Source organism: Opisthocomus hoazin, chromosome 6 (genome assembly GCF_030867145.1).
Source record: "Opisthocomus hoazin isolate bOpiHoa1 chromosome 6, bOpiHoa1.hap1, whole genome shotgun sequence".
In the NCBI taxonomy this organism is placed as follows: Eukaryota; Metazoa; Chordata; class Aves; order Opisthocomiformes; family Opisthocomidae; genus Opisthocomus; species Opisthocomus hoazin.
In genome coordinates, this window is record NC_134419.1 from 12,941,055 (window position 1) to 12,966,847 (window position 25,793).

General features: G+C 42.4%; 1 protein-coding gene across 14 annotated transcripts in view; it reads right to left on the reverse strand.

Annotated features, from left to right (window-relative positions):
* PTPRF (protein tyrosine phosphatase receptor type F) overlaps positions 1-25,793 on the reverse strand; it is a 391,478-nt gene that overhangs the window by 184,708 nt on the left and 180,977 nt on the right. For all 14 annotated transcript variants that reach the window (XM_075424695.1, XM_075424691.1, XM_075424694.1 and 11 more), the window contains 2 exons: positions 16,957-17,102; positions 14,032-14,173 (listed from right to left, as the gene is read on the reverse strand). In XM_075424695.1, the coding sequence (XP_075280810.1) occupies positions 14,032-14,173; positions 16,957-17,102 (288 nt within the window). The remainder of the gene's footprint in view (positions 1-14,031; positions 14,174-16,956; positions 17,103-25,793) is intronic.

Below are 25,793 nucleotides of genomic sequence, written 5' to 3' on the forward strand. Positions count from 1 at the left end.
ACTCACAGTTGCTTTGCACTTCTGTGATGATATAGTATACGATTTCTTGAAGACATCCTTTAACCTAGCTTTCAGAAATATCTGTATGGCTGAAATAAAGAAGATACAAGTGAGAGATGCTAGACATGGACCCTCTTACCACAGAGCCTACAATCAAACTGGAAATGGATACAGAGCCAGGTACATTGGCTGGTATGCCCAAACACAAGGAAATGCATTAATTACACAACACAGGCATAACCTTACTGCGACTTAATAGGGGGCGTAGCTTGCCTCATCACTGCAAAGCCATGCTCCATCAGACAGACAACTTCTCAGATTTCTGCTTGCATCAAATATAAGTCTCTAATAAGGACCAGTCTGAATAGTGTTTTGAATCAGAAGAGGATAGACATAGGTTTAACAATTAAGTTGATTTACAGTGTTGCCACACGTTGTTGAACTGCTGGTACCAAACAGCCTGTAAGTCAATACACTGAAATTTTTTGAGGTCCTCTGGGACCTGCTAGGATGAGAAGCTTTAGATAAACTGAGTTGTTAGCATTAAACTAGGAACCCAGTCAAGGTCACCTCAGTCAAACTTCAAAAATTACAATTCAGAATCCTGAGCAAGTCAGGAAACCAGAAAACTCTGCTTCTGATTCTGACACGTTCCTCATGACTTGGTGCAGGAAATAACCCCATCTCCTCATCTATCTCCTCCATCTCATCTTGCACTTGGCCTTGTTCAGCCTCACGAGGTTCACAGGGGCCCACTTCTTGAGCTCGTACAGGTCCGTCTGGATGGCATCCTGTCCTTCGGGCATATCAACTGCACCACTCAACTTGGTGTCATCTTCAACTTGCTGTGGGTGCACTCGAACCGAAGATATTAAACAGTACTGGTCCCAATACAGACCCCTGAGGGACACCGCTTGTCACTGATCTCTATCTGGACACTGAGCCATTGACCACTACCCTCTGGATGCAACCATTCAACCAACTCCTCACCCACCAGACAGTCCACCCATCAAATCCATCTCTCTCCAATTTAGAAAGAAGGATGTTGTGGGGGACCACGTCAAAGGCCTTACAGAAGTCCAGATAGATCACATTTGTAGCTCTTCCCTTGTCCACTGATGTAGTCGCCCCTTCATAGAAGGCCACTAGGTTGGTCAGGCAAGACTTGCCCTTGGTGAAGCCATGCTGCCTGTGTTGAATCATCTCCCTGTCCTCCATGTGCCTTAGCATAGCTTCTAGGAGGATCTGTTCCATGACCTTCCCAGGCACAGAGGTGAGGCTGACAGGCATGTAGTTCCCAGGGTCCTCCTGTCTACCCTTTTTAAAAATGGGTGCAATGTTTTCCATCTTAACTGGCTGAACATGAGCCAGCAGTGTGTCCAGGTGGCCAAGAAGGCCAATGGCATCCTGGCTTGTATCAGGAATACTGTGGCCAGCAGGATCAGGGAAGTGATCATGTCCCTGTACTCGGCTCTGGTGAGGCCGCACCTCAAATACTGTGTTCAATTTTGGGCCCCTCAGGTGCTGGAGCATGTCCAAAGAAGGGAAACGAAGCTAGTGAAGGGTCTAGAGTACAAGTCTTATGAGGAGGGGCTGAGGGAGCTGGGGTTGTTTAGTCTGGAGAAGAGGAGGCTGAGGAGAGACCTTATCACTTTCTAAAACTACCTAAAGGAAGGTTGTAGTCAGGCGGATGTTGGTCTCTTCTCCCAAGTAACTAGCAATAGCACGAGAGGAAACGGCCTCAAGTTGCATTGGGGGGGGGGGGGGGGTGTTACATTGGATATTAGAAAAAATTTCTTTACTGAAAGAGTTGTGAAGCATTGGAGCAGGCTGCCCAGGGAGGTGGTGGAGTCACCGTCCCTGGAGATTTTCAAAAAACATGTAGATCTGGCACTTCAGTACACGGTTTAGTAGGCATGGTGATGACTGATGGGTTGATGGTTGGACTTCATGATCTCAGAGGTCTTTTCCAACCTTAATGATGCTATGCTATGCTATGATTCCTGCGAGCAACGACCAGGGCAAAGCATGTTATGTTTAAAAAGGTGGCAGCTTGTAGAAATGGACAGACATCACAATCCACATTCTGCAAGGCCACGGTTGCTGGGAAAATCAAATCCAGCTATCCAAAATATGGATAAAAGTAACAGAAAAAGTACAAGGAGAACCAAAAGACTTTCCCTCTGCCAACCACAACAAATGGCTCAGTAATACAGAATGTCAGTTGGCACTTGAAGCACAGTGGATGGCCAGACAGAAAGTGCATTTTTAAATCATTAACACATTGGGAACACACAGATGTGCAGTACAGCTACATCTGTGCATTGTAATTTCTACAGTAGTCACAACTTAATGAATCATCAATTGTGACAAGATCAATGAACCGAACTGAACAACAAACTAAAGCTAGTAAATTCATGCCTGAGGCAAGAGCTATGGGTTTTTTTTAGCACTTCTATCTTTTTTAATGTTTAAGTAGTAAAAACATGAATCCTCTAGAATCCTTTTCATTCCCCGTCCTTTTGAAAGTACTACTGCAAAAGACAAGGATTTTACTCATGTGTGTTAAACTGCAGTCTAGATACTACTCTTCTGGTCAGCAATTCCTTCCTCAGGACTATGAGAACATGGCAGGCAGAAGTCAGAATGACAGCATGTGTGCTACATGCCAGTCAGGTGGACTCTGATTAAGCCTACCACCTCTAGGCAAAACAACTGCTATTTTTTCCACGTGGACACATTATTCCTGCAGGCGAAGCATCAGCTAAGGTTCTCTGCAATGCTGCTTTTTGAAGGGACAAATTCATATCCAAATCAAGCAACCAAATAATTTATTTGTAAAGAACACACACTGAGTTTCCGCCTGGCCTCAACCCATTCAACGACTTCAATACTGGGTTTGCTGATGATACATCTACATGCATAATCTAGCTAGGTTTCACGTCAGTGATCTTCTCACAGAAAAAAAAGTTACCCTAATTAACCTCCTGGCAGGAGGCAGAAGACAACTTCCAATCTTCTTACAGAGAATGGTTCATGCAAGCAAGGGCACTCTCTGCTGACCTCTTCACTCTTCCAGGTGAACCACTGTGAGCTCTACCATATGTAGGCTTTCAGTGGATTGGTACTTGCCAGGGGTTCAGGTGGGCTCTTGTCTCCATTCCAGACAGGCTCCAAGGGACAGCAAGCTCTGCTTTGCCTGGCTTGTTCGTCGCACGTTAGGCACGGAGCTCCATCTGGAAGGCACTTCCCCGAACTGTATGTAGCACTGCTGGCATGCACTACCCTTCCCTGCTTGGACTCAAAGTGAAGGAGATGCAGGCTCACTTCAAAAGGCTCGTTCTGTTCCTCCTCCTCACCTTCTTTGTTTGCCCTTCTTTATACCAGATAGCCGGTCATCTTGGACTATGCATTCCCCAATTCATTACCTTCCCCTACAACAGCTTTTGTTAAAAACACCCCAGGTGCAGTTTATGCATTTTTCACCAGTATGTTTATGATATCTGCTCTCTCTCCAAGGACTTTCTCCTCATTGGGACCAACTATGGCATTGTCTAAATCAAAGCGATACAGAAAAATAAATTCTTGCTTGTAAACAAAGCACCATGTTGGAGCTGTAGTGCCAAAAAGCAAGACTTCGGGCTTTTAAGGTCTCCAACAGGTTAATGTTTCCAGTGCCTTTCCAGTGGTCTCCAAGTAGCTAAAAGGTCGTAATGCCAGTTCTGTTGTGTGTAGGGCTTTGTGCAGCTAGTTTTATTTAAAGCATTCTGCATCCTGTGCCAACAGGCACTCTTATCACAGGGAAATTCCCCGCAGTCTCAGCTTGTAACAGCAACATAACAGTGAACATTTGTACACTACAGCTGGATGAAGTTATAGCTCCGATTACTACTTAGGCTTCTCCACTCAACTGCTACACCAAGAACTTAGAAAGGTTTCATCCAGGCTGGACCCTTGTGATAACAGGCTTGAAGGACAAGACCACAGGATTAGCACAACAGATGAATACGCTGCACTGTTCTCCCACGGCGTCGTCCAACCTGCCTCATCAAGGCGCTAGATGATCTTGAAAAGACAGATCTTATTATACCTCACACCCGCTGGTTTTCCTTAGGATAAAGGATTTGAAAGAGGTATTCTGGAGCTCTGGGCAGAAAGAATCTGAGCAGGTGAGAGTGCGAGAAAGAGTCACTACTTTATTATCCAACTGAAACATCCACAAGAATAAACAGCTGTTAGAAAACTCTATGGGGAAAGTGTTGTTTTTACTACTACAAGATTAAAACTTTCATAAAGATTTTCTGGGCTTCCAAGACAGTAAGTGGAATGCATATATTTTAGATCATCTTTATATCAAACATATTTTAGTCACTAACAGCTCAAATAACAAATTAACAATGAATGGTCACAATAATTACTTCCTTGCATCCAAAACTAGAGCCAATTATTCCTTTTGCTCATTATCTGGGCACTGCATTCTAATGAGCATCACAAATGTAGAGTGTTCCTGACACCAGACTCTGTAAAAACAATACGAGATCAACATGAGATCCAGAAGGAAAACTAGATGTGGGACCTGCGAATAAGCATGACGCACAGAAACCAGCCGTCAGAATCATCAATATCACAGGTCTTTAATGCAAACCCAGCTTTGTTTTGTACAGTCAACATCTCGGACCAAGACCAAAAAGGTGGTCCATCAGTAGCAATTATGTGATTTTCCTTTTTCTGCAGGAGAGGAAGTTGAAGTACTTGTGAAATGTTCTCTTCCACAGGTACGGCCAGTGAGACATGAAGTATACTATTCCCTTACAGAGACATCCTCTCTTCTGCACAGCTGTTTTGGCTATACATTTATTAGCACGCGTTGATATTCCAGTTTCATGTTTTTCTGGCTTTCATTTTAAAATAGTGATTTCTCCAAGAATAATTTAATTGGGGCTGTGATTATTTTTCTTTTTTTAGTGAGAGGAAGAAGATAAGGCACAGAACATAAGCCGAAGATGACTGTATAGAAACTTTCTTGCATGCACAGATTTATGCTTTGGTAGCTGTAAGCACTGCATTCCCTATGGTCATGGTTATCACATTCTGTACTCTCCATGCTCCATTTTCCATTTAAGAACTTACTCTCCAGTTCTATTAAGTGGATATATTCTCCCACTTCTGCAGAAGACGTTATAGAAGATCACTGTGGTGCTATGTCTTCTTAAGTACCTGTGTAAGTCATGGCATACCAGTAAATGACAATAGGTCACTAAGCTTTGAGCAAAGAGTCTCTTGGTTATCAGCAGATACAGAAGACAACTTTGCCAAAGTAGTTAAGGACTCTGAAAGACTTTTCAGAACATCTTGCTCTTGCCCTTCCCTTTTACCTTGGAACCAAAGCAGATAATCCATATGGCATTATCAAGCAGTGTTTCCCACTAATTTCCCATAGTTCAAACAATGAGCTACTAAAGCTATTCCACAACCTAACAGACTTCAAAGACTCTACAAATACACACCAGCAACTAACTTTATTAGTCAGCAGGAGCTATCAGCAGGACTGACATACAAGCTACAGAGAGCACATCTGTCAATTACAGGTTACTACAGACGCTCTCAGAACGAGGCATTTTGAAAGAGATCCAGCACCAATAAAGGTCTTTTGAAACATCTGATTATAAAGATCTATTATTTTAGCTTCTGATGGTCACTAGTAGATGTTTAAATCTGACAAGAAACATGGGTTTTGACTCTGACAAGGTTTACAGTTACAGTTACGCAAATTATCTACAGGAGCTAACTTCTTGTTTGCCCGTTCCAGATGAGTTCAATACACTTGCATTAAAGTGCTTTTTTACAATAAGAAACTGATTAAGTTATAACTGTGGGTTTTCATGTATCTTTTTTTTTCTTCTCTGAAAGAATTCTAGATCTATGTATGCACAATTCATTAATAAAAGCATTTTCTTCTGGCTGCCAGTCCTCCAAACTCAGTTTATTATCTGAGAGTCACTGGGTCCAGCCTCAGCCTAGTCATTACCAGGCAAACATTCTGAGAACCAAATCAGGGCTCACTGACACCTAATCAACTCCACTCTCTTGTTCACTGTTTTTTTTTATTGGTAGTGCAACAATGGTCTCTATCAATAAGTTCCTCAAGTATCAGTTTTGAAATGACTACATGCATTAACACCCTCTGCATAAAAGGCAGGTATTAAATTGACAGCGTTGTGGAGATGCTGTAAATAAAGAGGACAGTAACAAAAAAAAAAAAAAAAAATCAAGCAAGAAGAGCCGAATCACCTTAAGTGACAGGGATAATAGGAACGAATATAAGAAATACTAAGAATTTTTGCTATAAGCCTGGTACATATTGCTTGGAAACAAGAGGAGAGAAGACAAATGCGGGTGCATTAGAGAAACACAGAGAAGCTATGCTAGCCAGTAACGAAATGAATTAAAAAAGCAACTATGACTCTAGTATACATCTGATGGTATCTCCAAAACCCGTGGATCCAATCGTGCTTTTGAAAAGACACTTGCAAGGCTCCTTGTGTACACATCTTTAGTTGGTTGTGTTCAAAAAAAAGAATCTGAAATCGAACAGGAACAGGTGCAGAATAGGACGACTAAGACCAGGAGAATTGAAAAGAAGACTGGAAGATCATTGATGGAACAATGTGGGGATTTTACTGCAAGGGGAGGCTTACTTGGCCTTTTCTGGTACAGATTGGGCCATCGCCTAGCACATAACTTAAAACAACATCATTTATCTAACAAATGTATTTACTTCAAGATTTACAATCTGTTACATCATTCCTATGTTATTCTTGCGTTTTCTTCCCCTGTAGTACCTAGTCCAAAAAGCTTATGGGACACATATCTCCTCCTTCACTTTCTTGCTCTGCTCTCCTGCCCTTTTTAGACTACCACTCTTTTCAGCCTGGGCCTGAGCCAAGGTTTCTGCCCTGGTTTACTGCATACCGACACCAAAATCCCAGCCCTGTCTAAGCTTTCAGACATTGTTGTGGCCACAGGGGTCAAGACACGTGGGAATGCCAGCCTTTCTGCAGTGACGTGAAAGGCAGCGCTGGTGGTTGCTGCCTCCCAGCTGGGACCGATGATCTGTTCCAACAGAGAGTCAAAACAGATTAGTTTAAACCACAGACGATTTAATCTAACCTGTCTGATTTAAAACTGGAACCGAGACGCAGAAGCAGTCATCTGGCCATCCCTGGACTCAGCTGGGAGATGGCAACCCACAGGGATGCCTCCCCAGCAAGTCAGGAACCTGCCTGCGTGAGCGCATCTCTGCCAGAGAGTCAAACTAATCTGTTTGTGCCTCATCTACCTATTGGAATAGGCTGAACCTTTTGCTAGCAGAGCAGCAGTAGGAGAACAGCCTGACACACTTTCCATGACAATCTCCCAGGAAGCTGCAAGACAGCACAGCGTGAGAAGCAACCTGTCTCTACACCCTGAGCCCAGGAAAAGAGAGAAAGTAACGCCCAGGGCTCAATTATCAATTTTTGTAACAGACAGAAGTTTCCAGTAGGTTGCCACAAAGCTCTGAATGAGCATCCACATTTCTGAGCATCTCACGAGGGATTTGAGAAATGGAGCAAGTAGAAGAGACAACTGTTACTGGCAACAAAAGTTCTCAGCTGAACATGTTTTCTAGTACCAAAGTCAGTGCTTATAAACTGCTGAATCAACTTAGAATAAATCAACTGTGTGAGACAAGGAGCTCTGAGAAGTCTTTTTATTGGATATAACGGCACACTTCTTGCCACAACTGCACATTGACAACTTCAAGCTACCTAGTACTCGGCAATACGAACCCTGCGATACAACTTTTGTAGAATTCTGTAGAATATACTTCCTTCTTGTTTGTTTGACACTGAAAGCTCACTTGTTTTTATCTGGGAAGTCTTTTATGAATCACAGGTGCTGCTTTTGCGTGTTGCGATATCATTGATGCCATTAACTTGCTGATAAGAACGTGACACAACAGCCCATCCTGTTACAGATGTAATCTCACCGGACCTCATCTGAGAGGCAATATGCAGAAAAAGCCACTTGCTGCAAAAGAAAAATGTTCTCAAGATTAAGAGGTCAGTACCTTTTCAGACACAATGTTTTATGGCAGTGCACAGCTCCAAAGGGTTCAGCTTGGCATTAACTATGTGATATTTCATATAAAACTTTTCAAAGGTTTTATTTCTTGCTTCATAAACTTGTGGAATGAACCTGGATGTTAACCTTACTGCATGGCAGTCTTCTGATGGAACTTGCTATCACAGATATATTATATGGTTATGTGCCATTAGTTAATCATTTAAAGAGAGATAAGAAATGGAAATTATGGCATTTAGGTCTGATATATTTTAGAGATTTGCTGACTCTCCTGTTTGGATGAGAGACCAACAACACTTCAAACTTTTCTTCGCCTAAGAAAATTACTTTTGTCCCTCTTTCACAGCCAAGGAAGCCCTTCTTGTTAAATATTACAAAAAATAAACTGTGAGAGTAACACTAATGTTCTTATTGAATCCAATCTTTGAAAGTAAATAAATAAAATAACAAGAAGGAGGAGTTTCACACCGGGACTGAGATAACAGGTGCTCTATAGATACCAAAATTAAACAGCTGAAACAGTTCTTCAGATATTGTGGCGGCCTAAGTACTGACAGCATGGGACATAATGGTGATACAAGTAAAAGAGTCTCTGTAAATCTTCTTGGTCTAATTGAAACAGATCGCCAGTTCTGCTCAGTCTTCTGAGCACCTCTTTCCCCTTGAACTTTCAGGATTCTTCTAGCCACTGTTCATTACCTCAGAAATGACTAGCAGGATGTTCTTAGCAGGCTGACAGGTCTCCTAACTTGCCCTACCAGACCAACACCAGGCAACCTGCTGCTGAGCAGCACAAGACACTCTTTCCTTGTGAATATTGTTTATACCTTATTAGTATAAGGCCACGTGAGCTGGGATTTACATTCTTCTGGGTGACAACCTAAACTTCTCAATGAGGCCACCATGAGTACTTGGCTTCATGTTTTCTGTTTTAACAAGCATGGGACATGCCACAACCTAACACAAAGCAAACACACTCAGGCTTCTTCATTTCTCTGTGCATCACTGTATTTCAGGACATCTCCACAAGCAGTGAAGCACGCGGAGGTTCACTGTGCTGCAGCTCTCGGAAATGCAGTAGGCACAGAGGTCCACTAACTGCCTGCTTCACGCAGAAAGAAAGTACTATTTGGACTGCCTGTGTAGAGAGCAAAGAATAGGAGTAGGGCCTCTGCCATCACAGCAGCCTGTCTTCCCAGGGAGAGACCAAATGAAGTTGGAACGGTTCATGAACACGAAACGTGTAGAGAAAAGACCTGTCATCCCCCAATCCCCCCAGCAAGGTGCAGGGAGCCTTAATTCATTTACACAATCAGAATGAGCGCATCCAAATGGATTCAATTTCCCTCCTATAATTGTTTCAATTTTATAACACATTGCTAGAAATTCTTCTTGGCAAAAAGATGCAAAAGCAATGAAGACAAACGTGAGCCAAAGTACAATAATCCAACAGATCCTTTTGTAACTAACCAAACATAAACAAGGATTAAACATAGCTAACTTCTGTTTACTATTCCAATGACAAGACCACTTTTAGAAGAGTGTTTACAAAAAGGGCATATTGTTTCAGGCCTTCTGAGATCTAGCTCTCCGCAGAAATCATTTGTAACAGTCAAATGTTTATCATTTACAGCATTTCAAACAGGGTAACCCCAGGAACTGGAATGCAGCTGGCAGATGGTGAAAGAAATTAAGCTCATGACATGGTTCAGTAAACAGCAAATTACAATAAGGTGGAGGTGCTTCCCACCCCGGGACAACTGCTGCACTCGGGGAATTTTCTAGGGCTCCACTGAAACACACCAAAACCTTCCCAACTTCTGTCAACACAAAGCCAGCCAGTAAAACTTCACTCGCCAGGCTACCTTTAGACTGCAAACCAGTGTGCAAGCAACCCTTTCCCAGCTCTTCCATTTGTCCTCTTTACCAGGAGCTGCTCTCCTGCAGAGCCTGGCAGCCCTCTCCAGGCAGATAACTGCACACCACATGATCATGAGTCTGGGATAGGGGCATAGGGGATTTGCATAGATCTGTGCTGGAAATGGAAATTGGAGATGGTATTTTCATTTTCATTTAACCTACTTAAAAAACAAAGGGAAATGAGACTCTGAATATATTCAGTGTCACTTGAATATGACTGTTATCCTCTGGGTTACAGGGGAGTGAAAAAAGACTGCTTGCAGAGCATTAAAGGACCAGTTACAGTTAAACAGTTTCCCAGTTCTGGAAATCAAAACCTGTAACCAAATGTCAAAGTTGGAAAGCCCTGGGAGAAGGGACTGATAACATGCTTTGTATTTGAGCCTCCTTCCTTTCCCAAAGAATCAATATGCTCCTCCCTGCCCTTTGCAGACTTTTTTTTTTGCACTGCTTTTCCCTATCTTCTAGTTGGGTGGAGACTGCTGGAAACCCCAGACTGAAGGTATACTGCAGTGCACAGGTAACCAGAGTCAAACACTGCTATCGTCACCTTTCCTAACACAGCTGCAATGCTGAATGTACAAGGAGTCTTGCGGAAGGACAGCATGTAGACACCTGCAATCAGCCTGCTGCCCTGTTCTTCATCCTTCCTACTCACATTTCATATAATCTCCCTATTTAAAAAGCTCTGTAATTCTCAACATTACCACTGAATAATATATTTATTAATTTGTTAGTGCCATTAACTGTCCCTGAGGCTTTTCTCGGGAATGTGTGTCAGCTTATTGATTCTAGTCCTCCCCTCCCTGCACTGCTCTCCTCCTCTGCCAGGCAGGCAGGAACATACTTCTGTGCTGCTTCAGGTCATAACTGGAAAAAAGATAGAAATGTTCAATGTGACTCATACATAATTCAGCTTATCAGCTACCCAGGATAAATGAGAAGAGAAGGTATACGCACGTTTATTTCTCCTGCTATCAACAGGAGAAATAATTTCGAGTTACACTAAGTATACATAGGTTGGTCACAACAGGATTTGCAGTTATAAGGGAAAAATGAGAGACATGGGAGCAGAGAATGAAAGGCTAGTAGGGAACCAAACCGTTAAAAGAGATTCACTTATGTGAGAATTCCCGATTCCTCCCGGACACTGGACTTCTGCTTCTCTCTTAATATTCAGAATGGAATAAGTTGGCAATTAGAAAGGATTATCTGCCTCTGATCTGTAAAACATTGCAGAAATCTAAATAAAATAAAGCTCCAGATTAGTTAGCTACAAAGACATCTAATAACAGCCTGTTAAACCCTGACTGTGACTTCTGGATTTAATGTTAAGGCCTATGTTCTAAGGAACAAATTGTGAAGAAGCATTAAAACTTATTGTTATAAAGGATTTTTAATGTAAAAATCAATACGAGCTGTGTATTTAGCAGCATGTAACCATGAGGACATCTCTGATAGAGCTTTGTCATGCACCAGGGACCACTGCGTTAGTCAAATTCTTGAAAGGAAGAGCAGAATTTCTGCATCATTCAAACTGCCACCTGAGAGCAATTACAGAAATTATTTTAATGCCAGAAGCAGAGGGAAAATCCAATCCTAGTTGACAGTCTTGAGGGTATCAACGGTTCCACATGAAATATGTCATTTTCAAATACCTCTACAAAATTCATGTTAGGGAAGTGATGGTGTAAGGGAGAGGTGGGGCACCACTATTTTTTTGGAGGCCGCTGAGACTAAACCACAATCAGGGTACTGAGTTGCAATAACCACTTCGTCAACACATAACCAAACAAAGGAATATTAATAATAAAAAAAATTCATGCTCCCAAAATGCAGAAACAGCATAATCTAAGGCAGACAACACAGAACAGTAAGATAGCATGACTGAAAAAAATAGACTTGCCCATAGATAGTCTCAGAAAAGAGAAATGCAAAACGTTTTTTCTTAAATGCAGATGCATTGTAACAGAACTCATCACCTTCGTCAGTTAAGCCAACGTAAGAAGCACATGTAGCTCTTCATCCTCTGTAATCAAGCTCACAACCCTATATGCATAAGCACACACGAACTCTTACACAGAAAATGTTTCTTAATTATGCCCATTATGAGAGTGCTCAGCAAGGGGTCAATACTCTCCAGCTAGAGAGAAACACAGCCCCCCAGCCAGGTGGTTTTGACCTTACAGGGTAACATTAAACTAGTCTTACTCCCGATTAAAGGAAGTTTCCAAACAGAAAAGCAGGTTCCGAGTCTGACTGGTAGCAAATTTTGCTTCTGTGGCTCTTCAACTGTGCACGCGCATGTCTTTTCCTGCCTCTGGTGTTTCCTAACATTCCCTATTTATGTGGTGGTCTGCAAGTTTTACCTCATCAGGAAATCAGCGGGAGCACCACGGAGCTAAGATATACCATTGTGCTCCTTTATGCAATGCATGTCTCCGTGGACCTTTGAACATTTTAACACAGAGCAAATAAATTATTAGCGTGTGTGTGCGTGTGCATACATATCTAAGATACATCAAGGCAACAGCAAGCAAAGGAAACAAGAATGTGCTTGAACAGTTGAGTATTCAAGTTATCTAGTATCACAAAAATACAGTTGCAAGAAGCATTTAAATGCAGATCTGCATGTAAACTGCTGAAAGAGCTCCACTGAGCTTTCTGCACTCACATACATGACTGCAAAGGTAAGAAGTAACAAAAAGGATCTGATTTTTTTTCCCCCAATAATTCTCAAGTCTACCTGTTACCCTATTCTTAGTAATGCCACTACTGAAGAGCAAGCTGCTCCTCTAAAGATGCCCTACCTCCAGAAACAAGATACACAACCACATCAGGTATTGAATGATTTCTACGATTCCCATCGCCGCAGTGCCCGAGCACATTACAGTTGTTTAATGTATTCTTTCCCACAGAGCAGAGAGGAAAATATGATTACCTCTATGCTATAAACGAGGATGGGAGATCAAGGGACAATAGGCAACTTGTACTGTACGGCTGGCACACTCACCATTGGGATAACCAGTCTCTTCTGGTTCAAAATCTTACAACAATGCATGCTTTTCAGTCTAGTTTTTTCATTACTCAAAAGTTTCCACGTCAGTCCATACAGACCCAGCAATCTGCCTAAGCCTTTTCCTGCTTGTCTCAGTAAATGCAAGTTAAAAAAAAAAAAAAAAAATAAAAAAAATCTATTCAGTCAAATGCCCTGGATTTGTACCATCTCAGTACATTTACAAAATCTTAAATGCAAACAAATAATACAACACACTGATGTGCTGAAAAAAACTACACTTCCTTAAAAGCAGACAATAATTCTACAATCTACTATAAAAAAAATCATGAACTGATCACAAGCCTCTTTATATCTAACATGCTGTTCTTCCACAAAACATTCCATTTAGAAGAAACAACATAGCAAGCACAATAAAACCTGCTCATATAGCAGACAAGGATCAAAATCTATTCTTTAACAGGAGAAACAGAATAAGAAGTTGTGACTACAGTGAAAAGTAAACCCAGCTAAATTCCACATCAAACCCAAAATCTGAAGAGTCACCCGAAAACCTATTCAAGAATTGTGCCGATTTAATCCAGAAGGTGCAGCAACATACATTACGTTTCTGTCAGATACAATTCTTAGATACCCTGAAGATGGGTATTATATCAAAGCAAACACATGAGAAAAGTATACAGATGTTTCTACAGCTAGCCCTCCAAGTTACACATGACACACTTCAATCAGACAATACAACTAAAACACTTAAAAGAAAGTTCAGAACCTGCAACCCCTTCACAATTGTCTCAAAAACACTAAGTTTTATCACTAGAAGAAATTACGGCAAGTGATACAGGAAGAACACAGCTTTTCCAAACCAAGCTGGAATATCACCATGCCATTTAAAAGCACCACACCAACACGTAGCTACCAAAGCTAAAGCCATGATTTCTGCTACCTAAGGCATGAAAAAACTTCGCACTTACCTTCTAACACTGTTAATTTGGCACTCGTGTTTATCTCCCCAACGCTATTGGTTGCTGTGCACTCATAGATAGCTTCATCGCGATGAACACGCAGGGGCTGTATCCGCAGAACTGATCCTGATCCATCATCAAACTCAATAACCTTTAACAATGAAAAGAAAGCACTTCTTTACTGATATCTTCTGCAACAAAAACTGAAATTCAAAACAATCTAGGGGTTAAAAACCAAAATCCAAAACAAACCTTGTAAGCTATAAAATACCATGCAATGAGTCAAGCGTTCCAAGCCCAGAACTGCAAAAATTTCAGAGTCAAGAACATATTTGTCCTCTGAGGAGGCCAGAACAAATGAAGATCCAACGAGGTTCTTTATGAATCAATTAAGGTTGACAAATTATCAACCTGGTAATAAAGATGTGGATCCGATGATTTAAAACATCTGAGCCATATTTGCACTAATGGTTTTACTAATCACACTGATAGCATTTTAGTGCCAACTTTCACCTTGATGGAAGAGCAGAATGATATACTCCTGTGGGATTATCAGGAAAATAGCAACAGAACTAGAATAAAACCTTGAGCCCCTACAGTGCATGCTAACTCCAGCAGAAAGTGAGGGGTTTTAACATCCTTCAGCACTGGGTACTTTGCATCTCTGCCATGATCGACAATGATGTAATTACGATTCCTTCCCCAGCAAAAGAAATTAAGTGCTTAATAAATCATTGCCTTTCCATCCATCCCGTTAAGCTATAACATGCATTACTCTAAGTTCTACACAGAAGAAAGAGATATTTGTTAGTTTGCAGCTGGATCAGAATAAGCTACTCCATAATGGCAAGGCTGTGAAGGCACAGCCTCAGGCCACCGTTAATGCCAAACTCATCCTTCTGCTATTATTGAGCACAGCAAAAGTTGGAAATCTGAACTCTGCTGCAGATGGTGACCGCATGAGGGAAAGGCACAAGGCTCCCTCCTGCCACTTGGGAACTGCGGGGGCAGATGAAGAGACTCAGCCATACTTTGTTCCAGACACACGGACCTCAGCCTAGGACCTTCATTACCCCCACGTAAAACCTTCACCCTGCTTTCAAGAGCCCTGTTTAGGAGTGCTGCTCACAGGAGAAAGACCAAATGAGCGCAGGCAGGAGAAAAACAATGTGTGCCACAAGACTCTGCAGTGATAGGAGAAATAGGAAGAAATCAAAACATACCCAAGACCAGTGAAAATCTGTTATTCCTCGGGCAGGAAGGAATAGCCCTTCTGTTCTAAGTAATAGAAACCGCTTGCAAAAAACCCTGGTTTGGGGTCAAGCAGCAGGACAGAGAAACATGAGCATCACCACAGTACATTTTAAGGAATTAAATTGTGTTTTTTTAAATACTCAGTTTTAAATTAAATACGGAAGTGTAACTAAATGCTAAACTTTCCACAACCTTTACACAGGACAGGGCTACTGCCATATTTTAAACTAAGACAAAGTCAGACGCAGAGATTAATCCACTTCAGCGATAAGAACTAAAAAGCTATGAGATGAAACAGCAGAAAAGCTCTTTTGCCCTTACTGTCCTTTGAACTAACACTCTGTGTGAGAGGAAGGGAGCTACAACTACCAAGGACCTGGCAGACACTGAGACCAGAAATGCTGTTCAACTGCTAACAACAGATATCTCTTCTGTGTAATATCTCAGCATGTGTACATCAGATTTTTTTCCCATGTCAAGTGAATTCCAATATTCCTTCAAACAAAGACTAGCCTAATAGTGAAGTAAAACCAATAGTTATCTAACAAAATTAAAAAAAAAATATTTTGTCTCCTAAAACAATAAAAATACCTCAATATGTATCAAAACTGATGTGAATAAAGGTATGAAATTACCTGTATAAATGCACACAATATGGCATAGCACTCTGGTCAGCCACAATAAGCACCAAATTCACTATAAGGTTGTATTTACTTATAAATCAAAACGTGTAAATGGTTGCTATACAACAAAACTTAACCTTTATTAGGGGAAAATAACAATGTAAAACAAGATTAAAATTGATTACTTTAATCAAGGTTTTCTGCTCACATACAAAATTATGATTAAAATTGGTGACTTGAATCAATCCATTCTGAGCAGCAAAGTCATCTTGTGCTCCAGTCAGAAAAGCAAAAACATCAAAGACACCGGATTAGAGGAAAGGCAGCAGAATGGTAGAAGGGTCACATTTCCAAGGGCAGTTATAGAGAAGAGAACCCAACTCCAAAAATGAAAAGTGGAGAAAAAGGTGGAGAAAGTCAGTGAAAATGTGTTTGCTATTTAAAATATGAACCCTTTTTCAAAAGCATTTCTGATACCTGCTCTTCCCTCTTCCTTTCACTCAGATTTCAGCTCACAGAGAAGTGAAATTACCCCTCAAGATGACTTCGCCATTCCCCTTCCAAGCACATTTGCAGAAGGGATGGCAGTAGCCGTCACCTAGAATGCATCCCAGTAGGATTTTGGCATCCCATTGTCGAATTTCACTGGGGCTAGCGAGCCAAGGAGGCACCTTGTCCATTTTCCCAAGGAAAACAGAAAACTACTGCTAGATCCAACTCTTATCTGCCACCCAATTCAGTGTAAGCCCCAGTATCCCACCTGAAGAAGCATTTGGAGGGTTGGACTAGATGACCCACAGAGGTCCCTTCCAACCCCTACCATTCTGTGATCTGTGATTCTGTGATTTCTTCTGTGTGCTTCCAGCATCACGTTCAAAGCACAACCCCTGCTCTACAGGACTGCATTGATGCAGGGAAGGTAACTTTACTCTAAAGCTCTAGGCTCTGTAGTGTAGTGATGCAGAGATACCTGGGTTGCAATGACAATTATTGTGTAATTAAGACCTGCAAGCATTAGCTTGATTACCAAATTTTTATGTTTATTTTTTGTAATTACCTCAAACCGCTGAGAACTGACTTTCTTCCCCTTCTTCATCCATGTGATACGAGGTTTGGGCTCTCCTGTTGCCTGACACACAAAAGAGGCCACTCCTCCAGAAATCCCAATCTGATCTTCAGGAGCTTTCATGAATGTTGGCTTGCCTGGAAAAATAACCAAGTTACCCCCATGAGGACACAACATCAGATAAGCAAGGAATGTGTCATGTTAATCTAAATTATAAGATAATTGGCACTTCTACTACAAATCCGGGTTGAATGGCCTTGGCCACACAAAATCAGCACAGACTGCAACATGACAAGCACAGTTTCTGCTCGAGTACCTTTTTTTCTTGAAATGAATAAAGTCCATCTGGCTTGCCTGTAAATGAGGGCAACAGAGGGCTCCCCCCAACCCCCTGAGCATTCAATCAGCTATATGACAATTTAGAACCATTTTTACAGTTTATTCTTTTTAATAAATGGATTTTTGCACGTTTATAACATGGTCATAGCACTGGAAATTACAGAACAGCTGACACACCAAACCTACAAAACATACCATACGTTGCCATTTTTTTCTGAAAGCTGTTAAGACATTCGTGAGAATTAACAGATACAGTTTTAAGTATACAAATAACAACCTTTAATTTCATTTTAGATGTGGACTGACATAAAAATCCTACAGTCTATAAGTATTTGGAAACCTGCACAGGCTGGCCTATGCTTGGTAAGAAACTAATCACTGAAAGTGAGAGTCAGCAAAGAAACCAAAGTGACATTCAGGCCTGAAAGACTCAGCAAAAATGAAAAAAATGTATCACATAGCATTTTAATAATCAATAAAAGAAGTTTCATGAAAATACAGTTGTGTCTTCTGGATTTACATCACAGACTTGGATGGATGAAACTAGGCATCCAGGCTGAATGTGTATATTTTTCTTCTGCACTCACTCTACGAGACAATTTGGCAGTATGTGATCCAAGGGTCATTTTGAAACATCGCTTTGTCCAAGAGAGAAGTGTTTGATGATCTCGTATCCCTATAAAGCACTAAAACATATAACTCCACAGAGGAAGTTAACAGAGCCCACCCCTGATGCATTTAGCGCACCACTCACACTGAGGCCGCATTTCAAACACGATTCTGATTGACCACCTCGGAGATGAACCTGACCTACAAACGAGACAGCTGCTGGGATGCAGAAAGGGGCCAGAGGGAGAGGAGAAGCCTCTTCAGCCCAAAGACACCAAACCAATGTCCGTAGTGGAGCTGGTGGGAGTTTCATGTCTTCACATTCTGGACACGTCCACGAATACGTCCTTGAGGGAGAGGCGCGACTTCTGTAAGCCCAGGTGGTTTAAACACTAAGCTACTGATGAACTGAGGGCTGAGTTTCCCCGATCTAGGAGGGATACAGATTCAGCGATCCCAAAAGAAGACAATCCTTAAATGCATCTTCCTCATGTATAAGAGATTAAAATGCGAAGGGTGCAGTTGCAAGTCACAGCTGAGCCAGTCTGGCAGCTTGCAGCCCCTGACAGGGGCAGAGGGCCTTGCTCTGCCCCTCATCCCGCTCGCCTCCCCTCCCTGCCTCCAGCCACCGGCACCCAAAACCCTGCGAGCACCCGCGGTCACCAGAGCCTCTGCGGAGCAGATTCAGACCCATAATCTTGCAGAAAGCCCCTTCTTTTTTCTTCTTTTCCAAGCAGGGTAGAGAGCACAGTGGCTCAGGGCAGGATCAGACCAAGCCAGGGGGGCACTGGAAGATGGTGCCTCTGCCTCGCCTCAGCAGCCGCAAGCTGGCACCCGGCACCTGAAGCTGCAGAGCACAACTTCACCCCTGAACAGCAGTCTCTGAAGATTTTGCTAAATCACAGAATCATAGAATCCTTGAGGTTGGAAAAGACCTCTAAGATCATCAAGTCCAACCATCAACACAACACCACCATGCGTGCTAAACCATGTCCTGAACTGCCATATCTACACGTTTTTTGAACACCTCGAGGGATGGGGACTCCACCACCTACCTGGGCAGCCTGTTCCAATGCTTGACCACCCTTGCAGAAATTTTTCCTGATATCCAATCTAAACTTCCCCTGATGCAACTGGAGGCTATTTCCTCTTGTCCTATTGCTAGTTACTTGGGAGAAGAGACCAACACCCACCTCACTACAACCTCCTTTCAGGTAGTTGTAGAGAGTGATAAGGTCTCCTCTCAGCCTCCTCTTCTCGAGACTAAACAATTCCAGTTCCCTCAGCCGCTCCTCATAAGACTTGTTCCCTACACCCTTCACGAGCTTTGTTGCCCTAAAACTGCAGGACCCTCCTTAATCCCAGTTTTGCCCTTGGTTTAACCTAGGCTAAGTGCTTATGCAGCCCCTCACCATCCCTACAGTGTGCCACGGGGTGACTCAACATGCTTGGCAGCTCGACCGAGTGACATGCTCCAACTGCTGCTTTTGACCAAGCCTGGAGGCCAGGCTCTGCCCTACTCCAGCGCGTGTGGACCAGACGAGAGCTGTCGCTGAGGGCCCAAGAGGCTTCTTGCTTGACATGCACACCATCACTGTCTGGATGGGGTGTGGGTGTCAAGGCAGCAGCGGGGGGAGCTGCAGGGGGGTCTCTGTGAGGATACAGACGTCAGGGCTGCCCCAGCCACAGCCAGTTCCACAACGGCCCCACAGGAGGACACAGTCAAGCTCGTCATGGTGGTGCCTCTGTGGCAACTGTTTTAAGGTGGGGCAAAACACCTCACGGCAGTGAGGAGTGAGGTAAAAAGTGTGGAAAAACAGCCCTGTGAGCACCCAGGTCAGAAGGGGAGCAGGAGCTCTGGGCGCCTGAGCAGAGACTCCCCTGCAGCCCACGAGGACACCATGACAGAGCAGGTACTTCCCTCCAGCGCGCAGCTGGGAGCCTACCAAGGTCAACCCACCACAGTTTCAGAGTGAAGCTTCAGACCAGTTAGCACTACATGGAGAAGCAACCACCAGCTGAGGACACGCGCAGCAGAGAGGGGCTGCTGGGACTCCACTCCTGAGGCAGCAGGCCAGCAGACCCCTTCAAAACTTGCAGCATCAGATACTCAGCATGGGCTGCAGTCATGTGCTAGGGAGCCCAACAACCGCCCACACAGACCACAGGCATCAGGGGACACGCCAACCCTGAACCCAGGCGATCTGGAGGTCACAGCCGAGATGCTAAGCTGTGGGCCTTGACCTCGACTCCTGCTGCTTGCTTGGCTTTATTTCCAAAATGCCTTCGCAGACAGTGGATCCACCAAGGTCGGCACTGTCCACACCAGCGTGGATATGCATGCGCTTTCCTCAACAGCCTTCTGAAGCAACGTCACAGACCTGACCACAGAACTTCATCACACACAGGTGTACTGAATATCGCCATCCTCGGTGAAGGGAGCCCTGAGGACTGCACAAAGAAAATATCTCAAAACCCAGAAAAGGCCTTTTATGACATGGTGGCTGCTGTCTGCAGTCTTTGGCACATCATCCTGATGTCAACAACAAGTAATTATTAAGTGTGCTTGCGTAACTGATGCTGATTTCACATGTTTACTCATCTATAATCATGTCTATTTCTACTTAGTTTATATTTACATATATCTGTGTTTATTCACCTCATCTATCTCAGTGAAATGTTAATTCACTGTTCAGGCTGCTAGTGATTGCAGTGTGATTGACTGTTTGCTATGCAGTGTGCTGAGCTGATGCCTTGTATTGCATTTCAGCAGTTGATTTGTTCTTTTGATTTTCTGTTATTTACTCTGTGATCTTAGTAAAATACTGTAAATTTTTCAAATGACAAGTATGACAGAATTAAAAAAACTTTTGTCCTTGAAGAATACAATGCAATTACATCTCTCACTGTACACTTACTCCCCAGCTCGCACACTGACTTAGTTTACTTTTGTACATTTTAAAAAAATCAATACTATTAAAAACCAGAGCAAAAGGAAACTGAATGTTCACAAGCAGTAAAACCTAAAAATCCTGCTGCCTTGTTCAGCTTGAATTTATATTGTTGTAATGAATCTTTTTCTCCTGCACATTAAATTGAGCAACACTGATTCCGGAAACCATCTAAATCCACTGAGACTGGTCACAAAAGTACACCTGTACGTAAGCCAAATTCTCACACAGTCTGGGAAAGCGTATTTCTACAAAGCCATTTTAAACGTTTGTACGCCCTAAAGTTTTGAAATGGAAGGAAAGTACTAATTAAGCCAACCTAAAATCCCAAGTCCTGGGCCCAGGACAATCGAGTCAGGCATGGGCATATTTTTATACCGATTGGTAACTGCTACAGCAAATCCCCAAACATAGATCTTCTTGAGAGCTAACAGAAGTGCGACAGATCATCCATGAAATCTCAGTGTCTGTGGAAAATGCATGTTAAATGGAGTCGACTGCCTCCACACCTCCACCAACATAACTCCACTGCCCAAGGAGGCTGCTGGGGGCACATCACCAGTTACCTACAAAGGGCAGCAGTAACAACACTAGGGATGGGGCCAGGTGAGGGTCCAAGCAGTCTTTTTTAACCTGTTTTGAGTGCTTGCACTCTTAGGGTAGCCCTAAAAATATAGCCAGAAAAAAAATAAGGATGTACTGAAAATACAGTATTTAACCAGTGCCCTAGTCCTTTTCTTCTTCCCCTCTTAAATTCTTAATGACCAGAGGCTCCACTGAGGATTATGCACATGCAAAGCTTGAAGTTAACTGTTTGTTGTTCAAACAAACTACAAATAAATAGAACTCAAATGTTTTTCGCAGCGAAATCCTGTCTTCCCTAATGACCTAAGGATCAGGCAAACCTGAAGATTTTTTTTATTGAAAGTTTTAAGAAAAAAAAAAAAAAAAAAGACTAATCAGATTCCAAAGACAAATCTGCAAAATATCAGCTTGAGAGAGAACCTCCTCAGCAAGTCTTGGGTGACAGCAGGGAGAGGTGCCGGTTGGCTAGGTGCCCATCACACCCACCTTCGCTTACTCCACCACGTGAAGTAACAGCTCCAGACTGGTGTATTTGTCATTTGACAACTCCAAGTCCAAACAACTCCAGCCTCTCTCTTCCTGTCCTCTCTGCTCAGCGTCAGAACCCCGGAGCACATTTGGTCCTCACCCTCTAAACTAATTCTTGCTCCTCACTTCATAACCAAGTTCCCACCACACTGGGAGTGGAAATTACTGCTATCAACATTTCTATTCACTCATAAGCTTCAGGCAGGAGAACGGGAAAACTTTCACCTTCTTGGCTGAAATTTCGTCTGTTTGGTCTTCGCTCCAAAGCTCTAACTAAATTATTCTAGAGAGCTTATGGGAACAACACAGTTCTGAGGAGGAAGACCGTGAAAAACAGAGTATTTTCTTACAAGAGAAAGAAATAGGCTTCATCTTATTTAGCTAGGGGCTGAAAAATAACAGCTTGCTCAGACACGCTCTCCATTGAGAAACTTTTTTTTTAAAAAAAAATATTTTTTCAGAAGAAAAGGACTTCCCTTTCACAATTGGTAGTGTTGAAAAAGCCACTTGCTGAGCAAGCACAGATCCCTGATAATCCTATAAAGTGAATCACAAGGAAGGCCTCATGGTGTGAAAGAGATACTAGCAGAGATTTAGGCACACACGAGCCTGCTGCACCATGCTGGAAGTCAGCAGCAAGCTCACGCAGAGTCCTGGGCTGAGCCAGGGTGTGTGATGCTTTCAGAAGAAAGGCTCCCTTGAATTGCATTTTAAGAGCTCCACAAGAACACGGGTACAGAAAGCCAGAGAGAGAAGTATGAGCAGACGAGTTAGGTATGCATGCACCAGTACGGTTGTTGTCTGCCCTCCCCAGCAAAAGCAAATGTGCTGGGTTTGGGAGGGGATCGAGAAGCCCTCAAAGGCAGAACCTCTGGTCAACTGCAGAGCCACTGGCTCAGCCTTCCTGCAGTGCCACGCAGAGCGAGAGCCACCCAACCATGAAGATGCACCTCTCTCACCCACATTTCATATATAAAATCACTGTTGTTCTCTGCTATTCTGGACAATTTGCTTGTTGTGAAACAACTGCTATAAATCTGAAAACCATCTCAGCAGCTGTTATAAAATGTGCCCTACCAAACATTTGTAGCAGAGTAGTAACATCTCGGTTCTCTTCTTCAGGTTTTACTTTCTTCTTCAGAAGAGTTCAGAGTCATTTCATTGCATCTGTTGTTTTTAGGCTGCGCGGCTTTTCAGTGAACCCAAAGGGCCTTCCCAGGGAGAAAAGTCTCTTTTGTCAGATTTCCTTCCAGGCCAAGGCACAGAGGCATAGCCTCCCTCTAACTTGGCAAGGTGTCTTTCATGGCCTTTGAGAAGTAACATATTATCTGCATTACCTGACTTGAATAACAGCCAGAGCCTTGAAAAATGATGCTGGTTCATGAGTATTTAGCACAGATCCTTGTATTTTGCTCCACATTAAGCACACACCGGTCACATAAAAGACGCTTGCTTATAATTTTGTAAGGGCCAAAAAACTTCAAGTGGCTGAAACATAATATATGCCAACATAAATATGCTTCATATACCCAAATATTACCTTGTTTTATTTCAAAGACACATCATTAGATGGTTTCTTAAAATAAATGGCAGAATTAAAACGAATCCTGATGCTTTTCAGCATTTCGCGCCCACATCAGATATACTTCATCCAAAAATTTTAATTCAGAAACTGGCAATCATACTGATCCTCCTGTTCTCGTGGATGCTATTTTTCCAAAGAGTCACACACAGGTTTGAGAAAAATGAATTATTAAACACGTGTCTGCAATTAAGTGTTCTATGAACACTCACCTGCTGTGAGAGATTTTAAAGAAAAATATCTCTGTCCTCATGCTACAAGTGTCCACTGTTCTAAATAGAACAGAAGGGCAGCCAAAAATAAAACCGGCGTTGTTGGAGAGGGGAGCTTGTATTTTTATCTGAAAGCTCTTATGACTTGGGCTAAATTAAGATTGAAAGTAGTCTCCTTTGTGAAGGAAAAAATTACAGTTGTGATACGAGATGAACGAGATAAGCATATACAAAAGGCATACATGGGTAACCTTATTTAGGTGCCTGGGCTAAATGAATTAAAAGAAGTTTTTGACACAAGCAGGACAAGATCATAACGGGAATAGTTCTGGAGCCTGGAAATTGCGAAATTCAGGCTTAAGCCCTGCCTTTAACATTCCCTGTCATATATGCCAAGGCACAACTGTGCCTCAGCTTCCACTGCAAAACTTGCCTGCTGTTCTCACGTGGCTTCTGTCAGGACGAATACGTGAAAAATGATGATGCGGCTCGGTTGTTGTAACACTGGGAAGAAACCAAGAATGACACAGACTTTCCAATGCTCACAACTGACTTTGAAGTGGAAATAAAGTGGTCTAGAAGAGCAAAGTGGCCCATTCTTATATGTACACACAACAAGGGTGTTTCTCCACTTCCTCTACGATCATGGATGACCGGTATCTGTGCACAGATGGATGCCTGCTGGAAGGATACTCTGGTGAAACCTACTCTAGGATTTCTCTCCTAAGCATCTGCTACACAGCAGGAGGCAAGCCAATGGGCTCTCCATCTATCCTTATGTTTAATATCCTTATGTTTTTCTTTCAATATATGCACCATCACTTAAGCGTGGTTCCTGCCCCTTTGTGATCTTTAAGAGTGATGTTTGGCAAAACACAGTTTTTCAAACTTGCACTTTTAATTCTTCTAAATTTTACAAGTAGGAAGAGCCTGTTTGAGCCTTGTAATAACATTTATTTAACAGCAGCTTACTACAGCATCAGTGGGTCTCGGTGATCACAATACTAATTCATTCCTTATTTCCTCCTATTCCGGTTCTATTTCACTAAGATGACAGCACTTTTTAACCAAAACTTTTGTCCTGTATTGCTTGGTGCAAGGTACTCATTAAGTAAATGCAAATATACATAGCGGGGTGTTGCATGCTCAGATACATACACAATTTTCTTTTTATCCAGTGAATGGATCATAACCCTTTCTCCCATTCATTTTAAAAAACACTTAACTGCATCCCAATCACAGAAAATGGCATTCCAAATTCAACACATTCCTCAGATCGCTCTGAATTACCGGTTATCTAGTGTTACCTGCACATTCTCCTCTCCTGTTTTATCTTCTTATTGTTATTAGGTTTTAATGCTTAAGAGATTCCAAACAGCTAGGACAAATGATTCTGCTATTTCAATCCAATTTTGGTGGTTGCGTTTTCCAGTTTCAAGTGTCGTTTTCCATGATAATCAAATCTACAAACATTATCTCCAAGCAAGCTGCATTTCTTCTCACCTTCGTCTCCTGACTTCCATAAAGTCACTCATAGATACCTTTTGAGTTCATACAAAACGAAACCAAATAAAGTGAATGATTAATATACAAATCTCTAAGTAGCAGATCTTTTAACATGTTCAATGACCAGCAGAAACATTACATTACATTACAAAAATAACACAAGCAGTCATCCAGCAGAGGCTGTGATTTTCCCTAAACATCAGCAGGAAAGGCGGTGAACTAAGATGCAGCGTACTCACTGCAGCAGAAGAGACCAACTATGCTCGGTTTGTATGTGGAAAGTTTAACCGAGGAGAACGCCAGGGTACATGTTGGGTCAAATGTATAATTTTATCAGTATTTATAATGACTTAAGCTTAGAAACTCTTTGATTCCCACTTCTTCGCTGTCTCAGCAAACAGGTGCTGCTCACAATTTCTAAAGGCTTTTTCCTTACCTTAAGCCCAGTCTAAAGGCAAAGCCCTGGATGGGACTGAGGGGTCTGCAGATACACACGTGGGAATCCTCACACCCAGA